This window comes from Notechis scutatus, chromosome 3 (genome assembly GCF_049901735.1).
Source record: "Notechis scutatus isolate UNSWTSFEM ecotype Mainland chromosome 3, rNotScu1.2, whole genome shotgun sequence".
Lineage (NCBI taxonomy): Eukaryota > Metazoa > Chordata > Lepidosauria > Squamata > Elapidae > Notechis > Notechis scutatus.
Genome location: NC_142011.1, coordinates 101247530 through 101268939, shown reverse-complemented (window position 1 = coordinate 101268939; position 21410 = coordinate 101247530). Strand labels below are relative to the sequence as shown.

At 35.4% G+C, this 21410-nt stretch overlaps 1 protein-coding gene across 2 annotated transcripts in view; it reads left to right on the top strand.

The window, feature by feature from the left end:
• Window positions 1-21410, top strand: part of HMCN1 (hemicentin 1) — a 240336-nt gene that overhangs the window by 184443 nt on the left and 34483 nt on the right. For both annotated transcript variants that reach the window (XM_026669149.2, XM_087960847.1), the window contains 14 exons: window positions 6601-6876; window positions 7255-7451; window positions 7547-7628; window positions 11132-11268; window positions 12221-12362; window positions 13128-13272; window positions 14132-14259; window positions 15078-15228; window positions 16478-16599; window positions 17137-17301; window positions 17783-17890; window positions 18422-18559; window positions 18969-19103; window positions 19583-19852. In XM_026669149.2, the coding sequence (XP_026524934.2) occupies window positions 6601-6876; window positions 7255-7451; window positions 7547-7628; window positions 11132-11268; window positions 12221-12362; window positions 13128-13272; window positions 14132-14259; window positions 15078-15228; window positions 16478-16599; window positions 17137-17301; window positions 17783-17890; window positions 18422-18559; window positions 18969-19103; window positions 19583-19852 (2196 nt within the window). The remainder of the gene's footprint in view (window positions 1-6600; window positions 6877-7254; window positions 7452-7546; window positions 7629-11131; window positions 11269-12220; window positions 12363-13127; window positions 13273-14131; window positions 14260-15077; window positions 15229-16477; window positions 16600-17136; window positions 17302-17782; window positions 17891-18421; window positions 18560-18968; window positions 19104-19582; window positions 19853-21410) is intronic.

The window sequence follows — 21410 nt, the reverse complement described above, 5'->3', positions numbered from 1 at the left end:
AGGTAGTGCAGCTCATCCAGGATGCCACATCAATGCGAGCTGTGGCAAGAAGGTTTGCTGTGTCTGTCAGTGTAGTGTCCAGAGCATGGAGGCACTACCAGGAGACAGGCCAGTACATCAGGAGATGTGAAGGAGGCCATAGGAGGGCAACAACCCAGCATCAGGACCAGGACGGTCTGCCTTTGTGCAAGGAGGGACAGGAGGAGCACTGCCAGAGCCCTGCAAAATGACCTCCAGCGGGCCACAAATGTGCATGTGGCTGCTCAAACGGTCAGCAACAGACTCCATGAGGCTGGTACGAGGGCCCAATGTCCACAGGTGGGGGTTGTGCTTACAGCCCAACACCGTGCAGGACGTTTGGCATTTGCCAGAGAACACCAAGATTGGCAAATTCACCACTGGCGCCCGGTGCTCTTCACAGATGAAAGCAGGTTCACACTGAGCACATGTGACAGACGTGACAGGGTATGAAGACGCCGTGGAGAATGTTCTGCTGCCTGCAACATCCTCCAGCATGACTGGTTTGGCAGTGGGTCAGTAATGGTGTGGGATGGCATTTTTTTAAAAAAAATAATTTTTATTAATTTTTTTTTTATTTACATCGTAAAACATCATGGTATCAACAACGTTCTTGGCATCTATACAAGATTTTGATTTAAATATCATATTGCATTATATTGCATTTATCTACTATTAAATAATATCTTTAGATATAATTACTATTCTTATATCCTTATATAGTTTACAAAATTTTATTTTACTTTCTTAAGGGTTGTTTCAATTAACGTTTTTGTCTTACTTCTTGGTTCTGTTTGTTAGCCATTTATACCAATTGTTCCAAATTGTAAAGAATTCAGAGTCGTCTTTTTCTTTCAATTTCATTGTTAGCATATTCATCTCAGCACTTACTGTTACTTTGTGTATTATTAGTTCTTCATTAGGGGTATTTGGTGTTTTCTATACCTGCGCAGAGGCTATTCTGGCAGCTGTTATAATATGTAACACTAGGTATTTTACTTCTTTCGGTAGTCTTTCTTTAATGATTCCTAATAGGAAGGATTCCGGTCTGAGCTAAATCTGATAGCCAGTGATCTCTTTTAACCAATTTTTAATTTGAATCCAGTATGTCCTGGCCTCGGGGCACATCCACCACATGTGATAAAATGTACCATCAACTTTTTTGCACTTCCAACAATTAGGACTCATATTGGAGTAGATTTTTGCCAATCTTGTTGGGGCTAAATATCATCTATAAAACATTTTATATATGTTTTCTTTGTATGCGGCAGATACAGTTAATTTATAATTTATATTCCATATTTTTTCCCATTCCTCTAATTCTATAGTGTATCCAAAATTCTGTGCCCATGCAATCATTGTACTTTTAACTATTTCCTCTTCCATTTTAAAATCTAATAAATATTTATATATTTTAGTTATAAGTTTTTGTTCCAGTCCCATTAATATTTTACCTAGTTGGTTCTGCCCTTTGTCAAATCCAAAATCTTTTGAGTCTTTTTTATATTTATTTTGAATTTGGCAAATATGGTGGCAAATATGGCCACCAATTTGGTGGCAAATATGGCCACCAATCGATTATAATTCCATTTTCTTTCAGTTCTTGGTTTGATTTTAATTTCCCATGACTATCTAATAGTTCTTTGTAGCTTACCATTTTCCGTAAGTCTAATCTATTTGGATGTATTATGGATGCTTCCATGGCTGACAGCCATCGTGGGATTTCTGTATAGTGTTTACCTTTGATTTTTTTCCAAATTGTAATCAATGAATCTCTTATTAGGTGTTCATTGAAATAGGTATGTATATTACTTTTATTTTCCCACAAAAATGCATGCCAACCTATCAAGAGGTCATGTCCTTCTAATGTTAAGATTCTCTTGTCTTTTAATTTAATCCAATCCTTAATCCAACTCAACACTGCTGCCTGATAATAAAGCTCCAATTCTGGTAGTCCGAGACCGCCTCTGCTCCTATTATCTTGTAATAGTTTCATTTTAATATTTTCATTTTGTCCAACCAGACAAACTTGGATGTCATTTTATTTAGTTCTATAAAAAAAGATTTCCCTAATTTAATTGGAATCATTTGGAATAGATATATTAGTTTTGGTAAAGTATTCATTTTCAACATTGCTATTCTTCCTAATATAGACAGTTTCAATTTGGCCCATAATTCCAATTCTTTTCTGATTTGCTTAATCAGTTTGACATAATTGTCCTCTTTTAATGATGAACATCTGGGTGATATCCAAATTCCCAGGTATTTCACCTTTTTTTACTATTTGGAGTCCTATTGTATTTTCTAATTCTACTTTCTGTTTTGTTGTACAGTTTTTGACTATCATCTTAGTTTTATTTTTATTTATTTTAAATCCTGCTGCTTCCCCAAATTTTTCTATTTGTTGCAACAATATTGGTCCTGAATTCATTGGATCTTCCACTATAAATACCAAATCATCAGCAAATGCCTGAACTTTATATTCCTCATTTCTAATCTTAATTCCATAAATCTCTGGGTTTTGTCTGGTTGCAGCTAGTAACACTTCTAAAGACAAGATAAAAAACAGAGGCGATAATGGACACCCTTGTCTCACTCCTTTTGCATTTTCAAAATCTTCAGTACGATCTCCATTTAATAATACACTTGCTTTTTGATTTGAGTATATTTCTTGTAGTGTTTTTTCTATATTAGTGCCAAAATTCAGCTTTTTAATTTGATATAGCATGAATTTCCAATTAAGATTGTCAAATGCTTTTTGTGCATCTAAAAAAATTAAAGCTTCCCATTTTTCTGGGTGAGCTTCATAGTATTCAGTTGAATTTAGTACTGTCCTAATATTGTTTTTAACTTGTCTATTTGGCAGGAAACCATTCTGGTCTGTGTGTATAAGTTCACTCAAGATTGGTTTCATTCTTTCTGCTAATATTGTCATAAATATCTTATAATCCGTATTTAGCAACGAGATTGGTCTAAAGTTCGCAGACCTCTCTCTGCCATTTCTCTCCTTGACTTTCACTTTCTGCCTCCTTCACTCCAAGTTCAATCCATCAATTGATGACAAAAACACTGTTCATGCTCTGGTATCTTCCTCATTGGGCTAAAGTGCTGAGACTTCAGTCTGCCATTGAGATGGCCAATCACTCACACATTGGAGCAAATGAGGTCTCCCTCTAAGCTGTCAACAGCCGCCACTGTCAAACTTCTCCTCAGGCTTCCTTCCCCTTCCCCTTCGTCTTCCCCTCCAGGGTCTACATGCCCCTCACTGGGGCCTCCAAACGCGCAGATTGGGGATGAGAGAGCAGAGCTTGCTCTTCTCTCCCCACCCTGCTGCAGTGCTGCAACTGGTGGCATTTCTTTAGGGGACCGCACAGCTCTCCATGTGCTCACCAGAGGTAGCCTGACTGCCATTAGATACCGAGATGAGATCCTCAGACCCCTTGTGAGACCATATGCTAGTGCGGTTGGCCCTGGGTTCCTCCTAATGCAAGACAATGCTAGACCTCATGTGGCTGGAGTGTGTCAGCAGTTCCTGCAAGATGAAGGCATTGATGCTATGGACTTGTCCACCCGTTCCCCAGACCTGAATCCAATTGAGCACATCTGGGACATCATGTCTCACTCCATCCACCAACGGCACATTGTACCACAGACTGTCCAGGAGTTGGGGGATGCTTTAGTCCAGGTGTGGGAGGAGATGCCTCGGGAGACCATCTGCCACCTCATCAGGAGCACGCCCAGGCGTTGTAGGGAGGTCATACAAGCACATGGAGGCCACACACACTACTGAGCCTCATTTTGACTTGTTTTAAGAACATTACATCGGTCTTCCGGTTTGTCGGCTTGCGAGCGGCAGGGATTTGCGGCTGCGCGATCCCTGCCGCGCCGTTTTGGGCTCCGACCCAGCCGGGTACGGAGCTAGGCTGCCCTGCAGGGGCAGCTGAAGGTAGGGGGATCCGGAGAAGGGTTTGGGGTGCTGCAGACCCCCTCCCTGGCCGGCAGAACCCCCTTTTCCCAGGACGGTGCAGCGGCGGTCCGTAATGGCCGCCACAAAGAAGCTGGCAGCCGGGTAAGAATGCGCAGGAGGAAGTGGAGAAAGTGATTGAGAGGAGAAAGTTTTTCTTGGCTCCTAGGACTCTAAGACATATTTAATAAAATTCCTGAAAAGTATGACTTTCTGAATAATACCTGCCAGAAGAGGAAAAAAGCGGCTGCTTGAAGGTGCTGAAAGGATAGCTTTCCCTCTTTTCCTACGGAATAAATAACTGGATATTAAGAAACCTATTTTTTTAGGTGGAAATTGGTTTTAAGCGATGAGTGGGAAGAGAGAGGATTAAAAGAAAATATTTGTATGCTAAGATTTGTTGGAGCAGATGCCTTAAGGATTTGAAGACTAGAATATATTGTAACAAGACTTTAAACAGATTTGGACTTTCTTTCTCTTTGATTGATATCACCCCAGAAGGAGAAAGTGAGAACTCTGCCTTGGTTTGGACTGATTGATAACTTTGGGACTGTTTTATCTTTTTTTTTTTTTTTGAATATTCTGGTTGTTGTAAGAAGAAAGAAGGAGAAAAGAAAAGAAAAGATTTATAATGCTCTCTCTGTTGAGGAACTAAGAAATGGTGTGGAAGAAGCTTTCCTTTTCTTAGAAATGGCGCTACTAATTATCAACAAAAATTACAACAGATGAAGACAGCAGAGGAACAAGAAAGAAAGGAAGGAGCCATCTTTAATGAATCTCAGAATTTGATCCAGAAAAAAGGAAGAGAGAAAGAAAAGAAAAGAAGAGAAAAGAAGAAAACTAAAGGATTTAAGGACTTAAGATCTAAAAAAACATTTAAGAAAGGGAAAAATAAAGTGCAAAACCAATATGATGATTGTAAACAAAGGGGAAAAGAAATACGACAGAGAAGGGAAGCCGGTAAGGCAGAGGCTAGAAGAAGGGGGGTAGAAAGGTTTGTTGGGAAAAGAAAGAAAGGGAAAAGGTGGAGAAAAAGCTACAACGTTTTGAAATTAAATGGAAAAAGGAATTTTTATGGATAATGGATAAAGTATAATTTCTTTTTAAAAAAAAAAGATTTTGCAAGGTACATAAGATGAGATGGTAGTATTGCAATGGTTTAAGAGTTGATAAGAGATTAAAATGTTAAAATGTTTAAAAATGATTGGTTTTAAAACTTAATAATAGGAGAGGTTTAGAATATTGTTTTAATTAAAGAGTTTAATAAAATTATGGTATTGATGTTATTATAAAATTTTTTATTATAGTATTTCTTTTTAATATTTGGATTTATTCTCTAATTATGCACTTAATCGTGTTGGATGTACTAGTTAGATAGAATGTACCAAGCAAAATCTGATTGGGTATTAGATATTATTTTAAAGATTAATTTGATTAACTTAGGGGGAGATAGAAAGGCATCATACTCTGATTAATGATTTCAGGAGAAACTGATTTTCTTTTTTTTCATAAGGGATGAGACAAAGGGATGATAAAAAATGGACAAAAGATACAAATATAATGATTTAAACTAAGATGATTAATTAAGGTAGAATTAAGAAGTGTGAAATATGTGGAGAAGTTAATATAGAAGGCTTAGAATGGTAAATAAAATAAGTAATAATATGTAAGATGAGCATGAATATAATTGAAGTCCATGAAGAGAGAGACAAAACTTGTTTTAAAAAAAAAAAAAAAAAGAACATTACATCAAAGTTGGATCAGCCTGTAGTGTTTTTTCCACTTTAATTTTGAGTGTAAGTCCAAATCCAGACCTCCATGGGTTCTTAAATTTGATTTCCATTGATAATTTTTGTGTGATTTTGTTGTCAGCACATTCAACTATGTAATGAACAAAGTATTTAATAAGAATATTTCATTCATTCAGATCTAGGACGTCTTATTTTTGTGTTCCCTTTATTTTTTTGAGCAGTGTACTTTATATGGAGCTTCCATTGAAGAGCATCTGGAAACTGCAGCTGGTTCAAAATGCAGAGGGGTGGGGAGTTATATGCACCCAGAGCTTACTATATGTTTGGTCTACTAGATGCATTGGTTGCCACTGTGCTTCCAGATTCAATTCTAAATGCTATAAAGCCCTTCATGGCATGGGGCTGGATTCTTTGGAGGACTGCTTCTCCTTGATTGTGTCCTATCAGATCTGGCAAGAGAGGCCTGCTATGGGTCCAAAATTAAACAGTGGCAGCTTGCAGGATCCAGGAGAAAGCCTATTTTGTCTTAGCACCTGTTCTTTGGAACATCTTTGCCAGATTCTCCACAATGCAATACTTTTGAAAGACCTTGAAGACTTAGTTCTTTCATTGGACATGAGTTTAAGAAGTATAGCAGAAGTATAGCAGAGCCCATGGAATGTTTCTACTGATGGTTATGGTATTCGGGTTTGTTTTTTTTATATCTCAACTGACAATTTTATTGTGAAGTTGTTGTTACATTGTGTTTTTAACCACCTGGAGTTATAATATTGAAATATATTAATACATTTTCTGATATGAAATTAGTTTGTTGTTTCATAAACTAAAAATATTTTTTACATCCTCCATGGGTTTGCTTCCTTCCAGTACCCCCAAGCATAGACAATGGTGGAGAAACAGAACTAACTGTACTAAAAGGCAATCCCGTGTCTTTGATGTGTTTGGCTAATGGAATACCAACACCGACAATATCATGGCTGAAAGATGGTCAGACTTTAAGCAAAAACCTTCATGTGGCTTTTGAAAATCAAAAAATGGGTCTTCGTATATTAAACTCAGAGATTAATGATTCAGGTAGATATACCTGTATAGCATCTAATGAAGCTGGGGAAGATAACCAACACTTTACTCTGAAAGTGCTAGGTAAGAATTATCTATTTACAACTAATTAACGGTCAGATCATCCAGAAACTATCATAATGTTTTACTAAACCAAGAATAGGAACTGTACGACATTAGTGATTTGGTCCTGGTAAACTTTGATTTGAATCTATTGTTTGTCAGCCTGCTATATAACTAAAGCTACCATAATGACTGTTTAGAATGGTTATCGTATACTAAATTATTACCTTTTTGTTGATTGTTTAAAATGCCATCATCTGGATGCAAAAGGTAGGTAATATCTAAGGGATATTTATTTTCTGTTTACTCTCATAACTCTCTTGTAAATTGTCAGGGTGTGGTGGGGTGTTTTTTTTTTTTTTTTTTTTTGAGGATGACATTATGGGTATCTTTTTGCAGAACCCCCTCATATTAATAAATCAGATAACCCAGAAGAAATTTCTACAGTGATTAACAATCCTCTTGAGCTCCTCTGTATCTCCGATGGGATTCCAATCCCCAAGCTAACGTGGATGAAGGATGGACGCCCACTGCCTCAAACAGAGTCTGTTCATGTCCTAAGGGGAGGACAGGTCTTCAGAATATCCAGTGCTCAGGTAGCTAAAAGATAGCTATTTAATTCTTTTACAGCCATTTCAACTGTTTCAACTTAGTTCAGTTTTATTTCTAACTAAGATTGGTTATCTTTTAGGTAGAAGATACTGGAAGATATACATGTTTGGCTTCTAGCCCTGCAGGAGATGATGACAAAGAATATTTAGTGAGAGTACATGGTAATATTAATTTGGATAAATATGAAGAATTGCCAAATTTTCCTATACAGGCTTTCTAACCCAAGGAAGCTCCATATGTGTGAATCTGAATTCCCAGAATTCCCTAATCAGCATGATCATTGGTAAAAATTCTATAGATCTGTGCCCAAGTTGAGGAAAGTTGTTCTATCACATATTTTTAATTATGCTGCCTTTATATATCTGTTTCATATGTAGCACACTGTAAAATAGACATGGAGAATTAAATGTTTAAGTTCACTTTCACATAGATTTTTATGCTTGGCTTTATCGCCATTTTTTTTCAAAGTTAGGTTCATCAGATCAGATTCATTCTCATTCTCAATTCTTACCATCTCAACACGTCTTTGATAACAAGCTAGTATCTTTTTCAAAGGCATTCCAATAATCTCCTTGACCCCATCTATCCATCTTATCCACTTCCTTCCATTTCTTCTTCTTTCCTCCACATTGCACAAGCACAATATATGAGTTTCTGCTTGCTGATTATTATCTCAATGCAGCAATCAGTCTTTACTTGAAGTGGGATTGATTGAATGATTGGTTGGCTGGCTGACTGCTCTTACAGTCCAAAAAACTCCTCATAACCAAATCAAAATCCACAATCAAAAGGTTTTTGTTTTGTTTTTTTCTTAATGACAAGCTTTCACAACTATAAATTTCACAATGCTTTAACTATTGCGGTCCTCGTTGTCATTGCAATATTCTTATTCTTAAGTAACTATTTTCTCTCTATGATTAATCTCTCTGTTTCTCTAGCATACTGCCCACCTCTATCTATTCTTGGGCTCAAGAAAATACAACTATTTGCCACTTTCACTTATACAGCATCAACTGTAAGTTCACTCACTGTGTAGGCTGACATTACCTTTTCTGCTTAATATCTAATGTTACAGGATTAGATTATTGATTTATTTACAGTCCCAGATCAAGTCGTACAATGTAAACTACAGCAGACCATTAATACAGGCATATATAAAAGTACCTCCGTTTATAAAAAGAGGAAACCCTATAAAATTAACATTTATTGAAGGGACTAAACAGTTTCTACAAGTTAAAGCTCTTAAAAAATGTTGTTACTGCTTTGAAACTCCTGAATATTGTCACATCTCACTTTTCTCATCATGAATGGAGTATATCAGACTGAAGTAGGAGTGTATGAGTTCTGATCTCCAGTGTGAGTACAGTGGGCACTTTCAAAGGATGTGTTAAACAAACACAACCTCTATATTTAAACAAATGCATATTTCATCTTCATATGGGAGATTAGCATATTGATCAGATATCACCCTAGCAGGGGCAGTATCTATGCATGCTAGTAGGGAGAGATCTATACATGTTAGAGAGAAGCGCCTTCTATGTGGAACATACAAAATCCTATATAATAATTGGGTATCCAGGAGGACAGAACAACTTTTGTATGAGAGATCTTCCTGAATATCTAAGTCCCAAACCTTCTTCTTAGGTTCAGCCATGATTCCCCCCCACCTCCAGATTTAAAACAAGTAGGACTGGTATTGATGGTCCACACCGTCTCAGATCTTGGTCTATTCAGCAGCTTCCAGTTGGTTAAAACCCAGGGACCATTTCTCAGGGGGTACTCCTGTTCATGTTAGGAAGCTGCTGGCCCTTTGCAAGGTTTTGCAGAAGGACATCTTGTAAACGGAGGTTTTGTGGGTCGACTTGGCCAGCCTGGACTCACCTCCACACCTCACTGAAGTTCTGAATATTACTAGGCATATGTCAAAGTAATTGGACTTGATTCATAGATTTCAGAACTATCTGCCATTCCTTTCACATTGTCCATGAAGATTAAGATATCTTGGACAGCATGGAAGTGGGACATAAGGAAACTAAAGAGAGCTTCCCAATGGTTTCATTCCTCACTGAAAATGAATGTGTGCAGAGACAAACTTATATCCAGCCTCATGCTTCTGTACATGTATGCGTGCATGTGTGCATTTTTGATTCAGCAGTACATTGTTCCTTGTATTAAAGTACACCTGTTTTTTATTATAAATTGATGGATATATGGCATTTGCTAGTTCATGATCACAGAGTGACATTTTGTCATTGGTTATACAAGAAAGACTTATATAGAACATACACTCTTGAACATGTAAAAATTAGAAAAATAATGGAGTAGCAATCAGCTTTTGAGACTGGAAGACACTGTCAGGAAGAGCTTTACCTGTTTGTGAAAGCTGCTGTGTTAATCTGTTTCAGTAATGGCAGCAAAATCAAAATGTAGATTAATAGTAAGTAGTGTATAACTAGCTATTTCCAAATCCAAATTTTCCAATAATTTTCTTGTTTATATTTGACTAATATCTGTGCTAACAAGTTAATCAATAACAAAGAATTGGTTTCTCAAGTCTCAGACATCAGTCAGATCGCTGGCAGCATATGATCCTGCTCTGAAAATTGAGCTTGATATCAGAAAATTTTAAGATATACAGATATTTACAGACTAGAATAGACTAATTTGAGGACTACAGGATTAGATGTATTGGATATCATATATCATAATTTATTGATGTACTTTCCAGATTTAAAGCTTTCAAAGATGTAGAATGTATGGTTCAAGATAAAATATATATTTTTCAGCATTAGTTCACCTAAAGCTTTCAAGACTATAATTGAAGAACTATGAAAAAAATGAATACATGTTGCATGGGAGTTTCATAGAAAGCTTATTTTGTTTCAACCACAAGGAAGAGAAACAATTTTTATACCATTTTTAACATTTCTAAAGAGCATTGTATGAAGGACTAATAGAAACAACCTTTGTTGCTTAAATAATTTATGTATCTCTAGAAGAGGACATTACACGTAAAGCAATTTTTTGAACTTGGGAATTATATGATTGTTATAAAATAAATGTTTAATATTGTATTAATTTAATGTAGAACTGTAAACAAGACAGAAACAGAACTAATATGGCAATAGTGAATAATGTAGAATAATTTCAGTAAAAGTTAGGGGGTAGATAATCCAATAAAAGTGACTAAAATCAGTAAGCATTATAAATACTTTTTAATCAGTCTTTTTTCCTATGTTACAGGAAATTTATAAATCAGAAAATATTAAGCACAAATATTTTGGAAGACAGTTTTCTGACAAAGGGAATAGTAATTCAAGAGAGGTAGCTATCTTAAAGTTAATAAGGATTATATGGTAGAAAATATTTAAAAATATAGGGATGATTAATTTTTACTAAAGGGAGTAATCACCATAGTGCTGGCTTCAGCATACAGTATGCAGCAAATAAGAATCAAACTGATTGGTTTCGGATAATTTATCTCTCTAAGATGTGTGGACTTCATTCCCAGAAATCATCTATGTTTTCATGACTGCCTAAGAAATGTAATTTGTTTTGAGACTGACAAATGGTTATGTCCAGAGCTAATCAAATTATGTCAGTGCCCCTCTATGTAAGGGAAAATGTTTGCATTTATTATGCTATTTGTATTTTCCTTTGGCAGTTCCCCCAAATATTGCTGGCACAAGCAATTCTCAAAATTTTAGTGTGCTACAGAACCAGCAGGTTATACTGGAGTGCAAATCAGATGCAGTCCCTCCTCCTGTGCTTTCATGGCTCAAAGATGGAGAAATTTTGGAGGTATATTCTCTACGTCTTTTGTCTGTGATTTATCTTAATTGGTGAAGTAGACTTCGTTTAGGTACTCAAATTGCACATAGAGTGGAAGATTTAGCTTGTAAGGCACATGTGACATGTTTCCATAAGAGTGTACACACAGCTAGCGCAATGTTTGTAGGCTGGAGCCACTTGACCCCTTAGTATGTATTCTTTAGCATTGCACCTGTGCATAAGTTTATAATGTGCTCTTTGCAGGCATATTGAAATAGTTTAATGGAGGATCCATTCTTTTCTGGGAAATATGCTCACCTATCAAGGGAAAAAATAGTATAATACAGCAAAAGAACATGGTGGGAAATTCACATGAATATTGAATGGGTATTTGTACCTTGACAGCCATTTTATGCATAGGTTCTCAACACTAATTGCAGCCATTTGTGGTGCTGCTGATGGCATACTGTCAACATTCAACACTCATCCAACAACAATTTTAAAATAAAATAATATAGAAAAATAATAATTAATAATTAATTAATCAATTAATTAATTTAAAAGAAAACAACAAATAAAATCAAAGGACAAATTCGATGGACTACTAGATTTTTTTCTGTGATCAGATTTCTATGTTTCTAACATTCAACTCATTGAATTCAGGTTTACTATCCTTCCATTAAGATGCTGAAGTACGACTAGAAGAACCCAGGTTCAAATCTTCTCTTAGTTGTGTAAACTCAGCACTGTATATACTCTGTACACTGGGTATAAAATATAAAATAGAGATTGCTTTGAAAGTAATCTTGAGCTTTTAGAAGAAACATGGATTATAAATTAAGCAAACCAACAAACAAATAAGCAGTAATCTTTACCAATATTGTCTCCCATTTCTAAACACTATTGCTCTCTAGTGTAAATAAAATAAAATATTTTTGTCTGTTATTGAAAAGAGATTCAGTTTTAAAAATCTTATTCTCAGGCCACGCCCCGAGTTCGCATTTTATCCAGTGGAAGATATTTGCAAATCAACAACGCAGACTTAAACGATGCAGCAAGCTACACCTGTGTTGCAAGTAATGTTGCAGGCCGAACCACAAGAAAGTTTGTGTTGGCTGTCAATGGTAAGAAAAGAAGATAAATCTATATAATCTTTGTGGGATATTTCCACGAGTGAGTGTTCAAAATATTAGACTTCTCAAAGAAACAAGTTTTGTGGTCTTTCATCTGTTTATTTCTTGGTGGAAGAAAGTTCCCTAAGTTTTTTTTTCTATTTTGATTAAAAATGCATTATTTTAATTTTGATAGTTAAAGCAGTTTTTATAAATTTTAAAGATATGCTTGCTGTTCAAAAAGGATGTTCTCCAATTTTTATTTTTAAATTTTACATAGCGGTGTGTCCTTTGGTAAGAGAACACTTAGAAAAATTTAAAATAATATGGATTTGTGTTTTTTTATGCAATACAGGCTTATCTAGAAATCAGCCTTATTGAATAAAAAACTGATTTAAAATTAGCACAGTAAAAATGTAATTATACATTTTCAGTAGGTTGTTCACAAGAAAGCTAAATAGGAATTTACATTATATGACATGCATTTTTGTTTTAAATAAAACAAACACAGAAATATTTGTCATTGCTGTACCTGCATTGCAAATATTTACCACTGGCAACAAGAATTATGGTTTCTGTATTGCTCTAGTGCATTTAGTGGTTCTCCAGCTTTTTACAGCCTAAAGGTCAATTTTATACAGTTAAAATCTAGGGATCATATTTTGGGATGAAACAAAATCTCACTTCAAGTGGCAGGCAAGAGTTCATTCAATTTTAAATTAATTTCCTGATTTTTTTCCTGATCCTAATTTTGTCTGGGAATCTTCTTTTGCATAGTTCCTCCTTCAATCAAAAATGGTTCTCAGACTATGATTGTGAATATTAATATGTCTGCTGTCTTGGAGTGTGTTGTGGAAGGTGTTCCAGCCCCAAGACTTTCATGGAGAAAAGATGGAGTCCTTTTAGCTGGAAACAATGTCAGGTAAACACTGATTTCCTGAATAGTCATTCTGTGGTACCAGTGGGGAGGATTCAATTGTTTTTACTACTGGTTCTGTGGGCGTGGCTTGGTGGGCATGGCAGGAGAAGGATACTGTAAAATCTCCAGTCAGAAGTGGTATTTGCCAGTTCTTCAAACTACTCTAAATTTCTGCTACCAGTTCTCCAGAACTGGTCAGAACCTGCAGAATACCACCTCTGTGTGGTACCTTCTCTATATTTTTCTTAATGTATATATTATGTTGGGAAAATTGATCTCATTGACTGAACTTGCTATGTTCAAGTGAATAGAACAGAGTTTTAAAACATATCTGATATCAAATTGGATTTGATGGATTTTACTCTACAGCCTGGCAAGTGTGTCTATTAATGACTATAAATTTGTCCATGTACAGGTACCTTAGCAAGAATATAGAGATAATTGATTTAGATCTGACTATTAGCTTCTTTTTCTAAAATCCTGCAAAGTGGCTTAGATATTCTGCTTGCTTTGACCAGCAAATAAGACATTTCTGTGGATTCACAATATTGCCAACTCACATCTAAGCACAACTTTGTAGAGATGGCTGCACATAAAAAAACTATCCCTGTCATTATATTTATACATTCAAAATTCTGTAGATTAAGTTTTGGGTTAGTGTAAAATCAGAGTCTTGTTGTGAACCAGAGAATCAACCACAAATATATGTTTTCTGCTTCTTTCATTTACATGTTTTTACTATTAATTCTTTAATGGAGTCTCTAATAAAACACAGGACAGAGGAAAAATGGTTGTGTGAATAAGAAAAAAAATATTTGTGTATGCACTGAGAATGTGTTAAATTCCTTGTGTTTTACTTTAGATATTCCCTATTAGGAAATGGATCCCTTCATATACATTCAACCCAAGTTACTGACACTGGGAGATACCTTTGTATGGCAACCAATGTGGCTGGCACTGAGCGTAAGCGAATTGATCTTCAGGTCCACGGTAAATATGCTTTTTTTCAGACAAAAAAGTACCACCGGAGAAATTGAATAGGCTTAAACTAAGAATGCTAGACAGGACCCATATAATCCTATTTTCTCTTCCATGCTGGACCATAATGCAGTAATCACTACTTACTGAAAGGATAAGAAAACCTCCTCCCCATGCCATTCCTCTCTTAGTTTTGGTTTTTATCTATTTTTTAAAAAAAGTTAATCTGTTTTAATATTTAATTAAATATCGATTAATTAATATTTAAATATTGAATTAATATTGAATTAAATATTTAATTATTAAAACTAATATTTAATTAGTCTTTATATTTTAATATATTTTAATTATTTTTCTATTTGTTTTATAACCTATAAGCCATCCAGAGTCACCTTTTGGGGAGTTGGGCGGCATAAAATTTAAATAAGTAAACAAAGAAACACATACATAAAATATCCTCTTTTGTCTAGTTAGTTAATTAATTGGACATTAGTAAGGGTTGGATTAGAATCCGTGGTGGGATTCAAATAATTTAACAACCGGGTCTCTGCCCTAATGATTTCTTCCAACAACCAGTTCACCAAACTGCTCAGAGAGTTAACAACTGATTCTCCCAAAGTGGCGCGAACTGGCTGAATCCCACCACTGATTAGAATGGGTGATGTCTATATGAAACCCCCACTGTCCCTGAAGATACATGAACTTACGCTGGATCACTAAGGAGTGAGTTGGGGGAGTTTTATTTGATCTATATCTGCTATGATAAACTGTGCTCTATTTTCCATCCCTCGTTTGCTAAAGGCCAATGGTCTTCTTCCCCCTCCCCCTAGTTCCTCCATATGTTGCTCCAGGACCTGTCAATGTCACAGTACCTGTAAATATACAAACCACACTAGCCTGTGAAACTACAGGGATTCCTAAGCCAGCCATAACCTGGAAGAAGAATGGGCATGTTCTCAATTTGGATCAGAACTCATTCAGGTAAAAAAAAGGGGGGTTTTATTTGTTTGTATGAATACAGAGCACTGATTGCATGTTGTGCTTTGAAAAGAATAAAAACCTACTCTTCCATCCCATAAGTTGTGGGGGGAACCTATTTTTCAGAGACACAGAGGGCAAATCTTTTTATTTGGTTCACTCAGTAGGGGCTTCTTCTTAGCCACTTTGAAAAATACTCTCCTTGTTGTTCATCACATCCATAGTATTGCAATATGTGTCTGTCTGTCTGTCTGTCTGTCTGTCTATCTATCTATCTATCTATCTATCTATCTATCTATCTATCTATCTATCTATCTATCTATCTCACTATAAATCTTTCTTTCTTTCTTTCTTTCTTTCTTTCTTTCTTTCTTTCTTTCTTTCTTTCTTTCTTTCTTTCTTTCTTTCTTTCTTGCTTGCTTGCTTGCTTGCTTGCTTGCTTTCTTGCTTTCTTGCTTTCTTGCTTTCTTGCTTTCTTGCTTTCTTTCTTTCCTGAATTATCAATTTTTCCTGGCTGCAAAATTCCCATGAAGACTAGAGAACTATTCCTTTTTTCTTTGATTATGGCAGCATCAGAACTATAATGGTGTCCTAAGGGGAAAAAGAGGCAGAATTGCCTATTGTCTTAATTTTTGGAGAATGGAGACTTATAGTTTCCACAGATTTTATGTAGGAATTAAATTACCTGTCACTTAGGTCATGCAATTGCAATGAACGTTTCATAAATATTACTTTGCTACCATAGGCCTGTCTAAGATTTTAGCAATATTCTCATTAACTGTCTTGTTAAACAGCCAACAGTCTTACTCCTTTAAAAAAAGGATTATGAATGTGTGTGTTAACATCTCTCTCCTTGGATGCCAAAATCAAATACTATAAATTAACAGATCCTGCTTCTGTTTCCCTGTTTGAATCCCAAACAAGCAGGTCTTGTCTGGATAAATTGATGTAGTTGAGAAGAGTATGGAATCTTCTTTTCTTCTTTATTAGAAGAACAAAACTCTCATTAATTATGTATTCTGAAGAGACTCTCTGGAAGTCAAATATCCAAACCTATCATCTCAATTTGATTCACACACACAAAAATAAATTAGTGGGAATCTTTGTTTCCCTCAAGCAAAAAAATCTATAAGAAGATAATGCCTGAAAACTATGTTTCTACTGCTCTTTTGTTAATCTCAATATCTGAATTATATCTCCTGGGACAAACACTGTGGTGAACTGTAATAATTATTTTTGTGCTTTCTTCCAGGCTTTTGTCTTCAGGTTCACTAGTAATCCTTTCTCCTACTGTAGAAGACACTGCACTCTATGAGTGTGTAGTAACCAATGAAGCAGGCAAAGATCAAAGGACCATTAGCCTCATGGTAGAAGGTATAATACTAATGTTGGAAAATGTTCTTGTAAAATTTAAAGCTGATCTACCAGGAAGTTTCAGTAGGAGAACTTTATTTTAATGAAGAAAATCAGATTTTAAAAAATAAAAAATATGGAAAGCTGAATGGATTGCTAAATGGAAAGCTGTCGATGCTGGACTCTGGGATTTGTGAATCCATTCTGTTGCAAATCTTTTCTTTTACAAAAATCCATCCAATCAATATAATTCCATTATGAACATTGTATTGTATTGTATTGTAGATCTTTATATTATTTTAATATTGGCTTTGTTCATATCACATATTTTAGTCACTAATTAATGCATTCCATAAAATGTTATTAATCATTTTGCATTTTTTTAAAAAAAACAAGGAGATCCGTATGTTTTTCTTAAACTATAAATTTATTCAAACACAAATATGTTAGTATTGTAATATGGTATATTCTTTAGTGTTCTGGCAATTGTAGGTCATTCGAGGAGACATCATCACAATACAGATGATTAATATTGACATTTGTCTTTATTTACTTTAGTGCCACCATCCATAGCAGATGAAGTTACAGATCTATTAGTAACCAAGTCATCCCCCATAATAATCCCCTGCACAGCATCAGGGGTTCCAGTGCCTTCAATCCTTTGGACCAAGAATGGAATGAAGCTTCCTTCTCGAGGAAATGGCTTCAGAATTCTGTCTTCAGGTTGTGCATGCCATGAAAACAGTATATAGCAGAACAGAGATATGTTGAGATGGTGGAGGTGTTGCAGTGGAAAAAAAATGTCAAAGAAAGTAGAGAATTATAGCTTTGCAACTCTTCCTGCTGCATAAAATAGGATGTTTTGTCAGAAACAGATTACACTCAAGTTCTGCTGCAATAGCTAAACTCTTGATATATTCCTTCAATCATTGCCAGTCTATGATGATCCTCATCTTGGAATTATGATAACTTATGCTGTCCAATTTAGATGTGATATAGTATAAAATCTTTCAATTTAGATGTAATGCAGAATAGAGAAGATTAAAAAACATCAATCTTCTAGTTCAGGCTCTAAGCACTGATTGAGAAAGCTTACACTGGTTTTATTTTTCCTGGAATTGTATCGGAACTGCCTGAGAATTGCCAATGGTCACTAATCACTGTTTAATGTAATCAATGGAAGTTTCTCATTTCTTCTTTTTAGGTGCTATTGATATAAGTGCTGCTCAATTAGACCATGCAGGAAAATATGCTTGCACTGCATGGAATGCTGCTGGATCTGCCTATAAACATATCACCCTTCATGTTCAGGGTGAGGTGGGAACTTGTATGTTTCTTATCTTCTTTGTAGATTTTTCCCCCCACACAACTATAAATCTAATAACTTTCAACACATTCAGAACAGAAAATTGAATGACCCTAGCAGATCTGTATTACCAAACTGCATGGGTATTCTTTATTCCTTCCATGTAAATCCCAACAAGATTTATAAATAAACATATCAAAGACATAATTCTTAATTAAACCTGTCCCCTGATTTCCAGCTTTCTATATTGCAGAGGAAAATTCTTCCACCTAAAATCCTGTGATTAAATGTTTCAGATTTGCTCTTAGTTTATAATTTTAATTTACTATTAAATCCTTGAAATCTTGAAAATAAAAAAAAGTTTTATGTTGCTAGTTGTGGGATGTTGGGTAGTTAAGTTCTGCAATTTATAATTTCATGGTTTTAGTCTGGTAGAAGCACTCAGAAAAAAATTATACCCTGAACATGATTTATATAGAGGAAGCAATAAAGAGTTTTTAGATCATTAACTATCTCTTTTTTGTGTGCTCCTGTTAGAACCACCAACCATACGAGTGCAAACGGGAGCATTAGATGTTATTCTGAACAACCCAGTTCTCCTGCCCTGTGAAGCATTCGGCACACCTCATCCTGTACTATCATGGCAGAAGGAAGGGGTCAGTGTTATTACAACAGGTATTTTGTTTTGATCATAATTTTCAATTCCCTTCAGAGCAATGAGCAACATGTAATTGAAAGGGAATCTGTATTACATTCTGTATTCTACAACATGGGATAGGTAACTTTGATGAGCCAGAGGCATTTCTGTAAATTATGGACATGTTTTGAGTTCCTTCACTATCTGGCTGCCATAGTAGACAATGCATCAGTTTACCAGAATGTTCTCTATTAATCTTTCCAAGGATATTGATGTGCAGTTTAAACTCTTCCCTATTTTTGGTCTTTTTAAAAAGAAAATATGAAAATTGTCAATATGTCTTCTTATTCAAACTTTATTTCGTTTTCTGATTCCTCGTATATCTTGTTTAGGATTTAACTTGCTCCTTCTTTCTCACTTTTCTAAAACACCCTATATTTGTTTTAGGAAATAGGCATACAATGCTTCCCAATGGCAGCCTTCAGATTTCTAAAGCTGCTGTTGAAGATGCTGGAACTTACATGTGTGTTGCTCAGAATCCAGCAGGCACTGCTCTTGGGAAGATCAAATTAAAAGTTCAAGGTAAGTTTTATACCTAGCCCACAACTTCGTTATTTGATGCCACTCTAGAAAACACTAGACACGATGTGAAAGTGCTTTTCACTGAACCTTGGTTAGAAACTGTTCCAAAGAGATGTATCATTTTAGAAGCTAATGAAGGAAAGGGGGAAAATGTATGGCTGAGCTCATCATACTGGGAAATAAACAATTATCACATAGAATAGGCTACCAATCCAATATTGACTCTCAGATGGATACCAGGCCAAGGAAATCTTTAAAAGTGGAATCTTTTGGTCTACAGGATGTCTAATTTATTCCTTGAAAACATCAGATATTTAAAATGGTTTGCCAGGAATAAAATGATATTTCAAATAGGTCAATAATGAGGGGAAATGTATACATAAAAGTGCATGCAGTATATATACTTGTATATATGTAAAGTTACTTGGGGTGGGGTCTTTTTTTTTTGCCAAAAATTCAATTGAGCAATGACTTTTCAGTCCTTCCAGTTATCAAAGCACATCCCACAGAATATGTGGTTGTTGTGGATAATCCTGTCACCCTGTTGTGTGAAGCCGAAGGCTACCCGTTTCCTGTGATTGCCTGGCAAAAAAATGGACAGATAATCACAGAGTCCATGCGGCGAAGGGTTCTCAGCACAGGAGGTTTGCATATTGCCTTTGTTCAGCCTACAGATACTGGACATTATATTTGCAATGCTACTAATGTGGCTGGATCCAGCAGTTCCAGTATAGAACTCACTGTCCTTGGTAAGTAAAATTAAAACCTGGGAAACTTGAATTTATTTTTTCAACCTTGAGGAAGCCAAAATACTGGCCAGCTTTTAATTTTTCATTCCACAGGTAAACATATAATTAGCAGTTTAATGAACAGGCTATTATTGCAGAGTATTAAACTTACCCTGAAAATAATGAGTGGAACTCTAATGTGATCTGTATTGAACCAAATCACCCTAAAAAAAAATCTTCAAAAAAAGAGGATAGGATCAGTTAGAGCTGGCTGAACCTTTAACATATTTTGTGCTTACATAGCTAGAAAGGAAAGATCAAAATATTCTTGCCTTTAAACCACCAGCAACAATGAGCAATGGCAGTAATCCACGCCACTGATGTCTGATGAACCTGCAGTGACAGTCACATGAAATATGAAGATGTTCAATTAGAATTCAATGATTTAACCAGTGGCACAGTATGCTCATGGGTACACAATGTAGCCCAGCATCCATTGTGGACCATTCTGTAAGTCATCAAGCTGCAAAATTGCACACCTGAGGTGTAGGCCTACTAGAAGGAAACCCAAAGTGGAGACATGGGAGAAGCAACAAAGAGAGGAATGGATCCTGCTCAATTTTTCCATCTGGAGATTAAAAAATAAATAAAACCAATGTTCACCTTAGAGCAGCTTCATTCTAGACATTATACCTAATCTTATGCCAGTAGGATAGAAAATACACAATGATGTATTAGTTGATTTCCTGCACTGAATCCAGATCTCAGTCTAATTCTGAAAAGGATGAGAAAGAGACTGCTACCTAAGGATCCTACATCAATAAAAACATGCAATGCTTAGACCAAAAGTTTGAATATTTATACAAATCAATTAGTCCTTAGATTCCATCAATCTCCTTACAAGAGCCAAGATGCTTTATTTTATGGGTTGCTAGGCCTGCTTTGTTGGCTAACATCCCATCCCATCTTGATCATCTGCACGTTTCTCCCCATTCCCTAAAAAAGTGTAGGAACAGTAGAAAAATAATATTATACTATATATATATATATATATATATATATATATATATATATATATATATATATATATATATATATATAAATATCCCATATGGAATATATGAAGTCTAATTCATCATCATGAGCTTGCAGCTGCTTCTTCCTTTTAACTGCTATGACTTATTGGGTGCGGGCTTGGCTGTGTTCTATTGGAGAAAACCGAATAACCAAAGATCCACATACAAATACCCGAACCTCAGAAAACATATATATATATATATATATAATTAATATAAAGCACTCTAGGATATTTCTCCTGAACACAATAATGTTAAAATTAAAACCTATATTTTGGTATATTATAAAAGTGTGGAATTCTTTATTTGTGGCAGAATACTAGGTGTGATCTCTTAACACTGCATACTGATGAACTCAAGCTAATCTTATTGCCTACATAATTTAAGGGTTTATTGGCAAATGTTTGCTAGTTCCCAAATTTCCCTGTTCAAGTTACATTTTTTTCCAGTGTTGTGATAACTTCTCTCATATTTCTGTAGAATACTGGGCTATATTTCAGCCT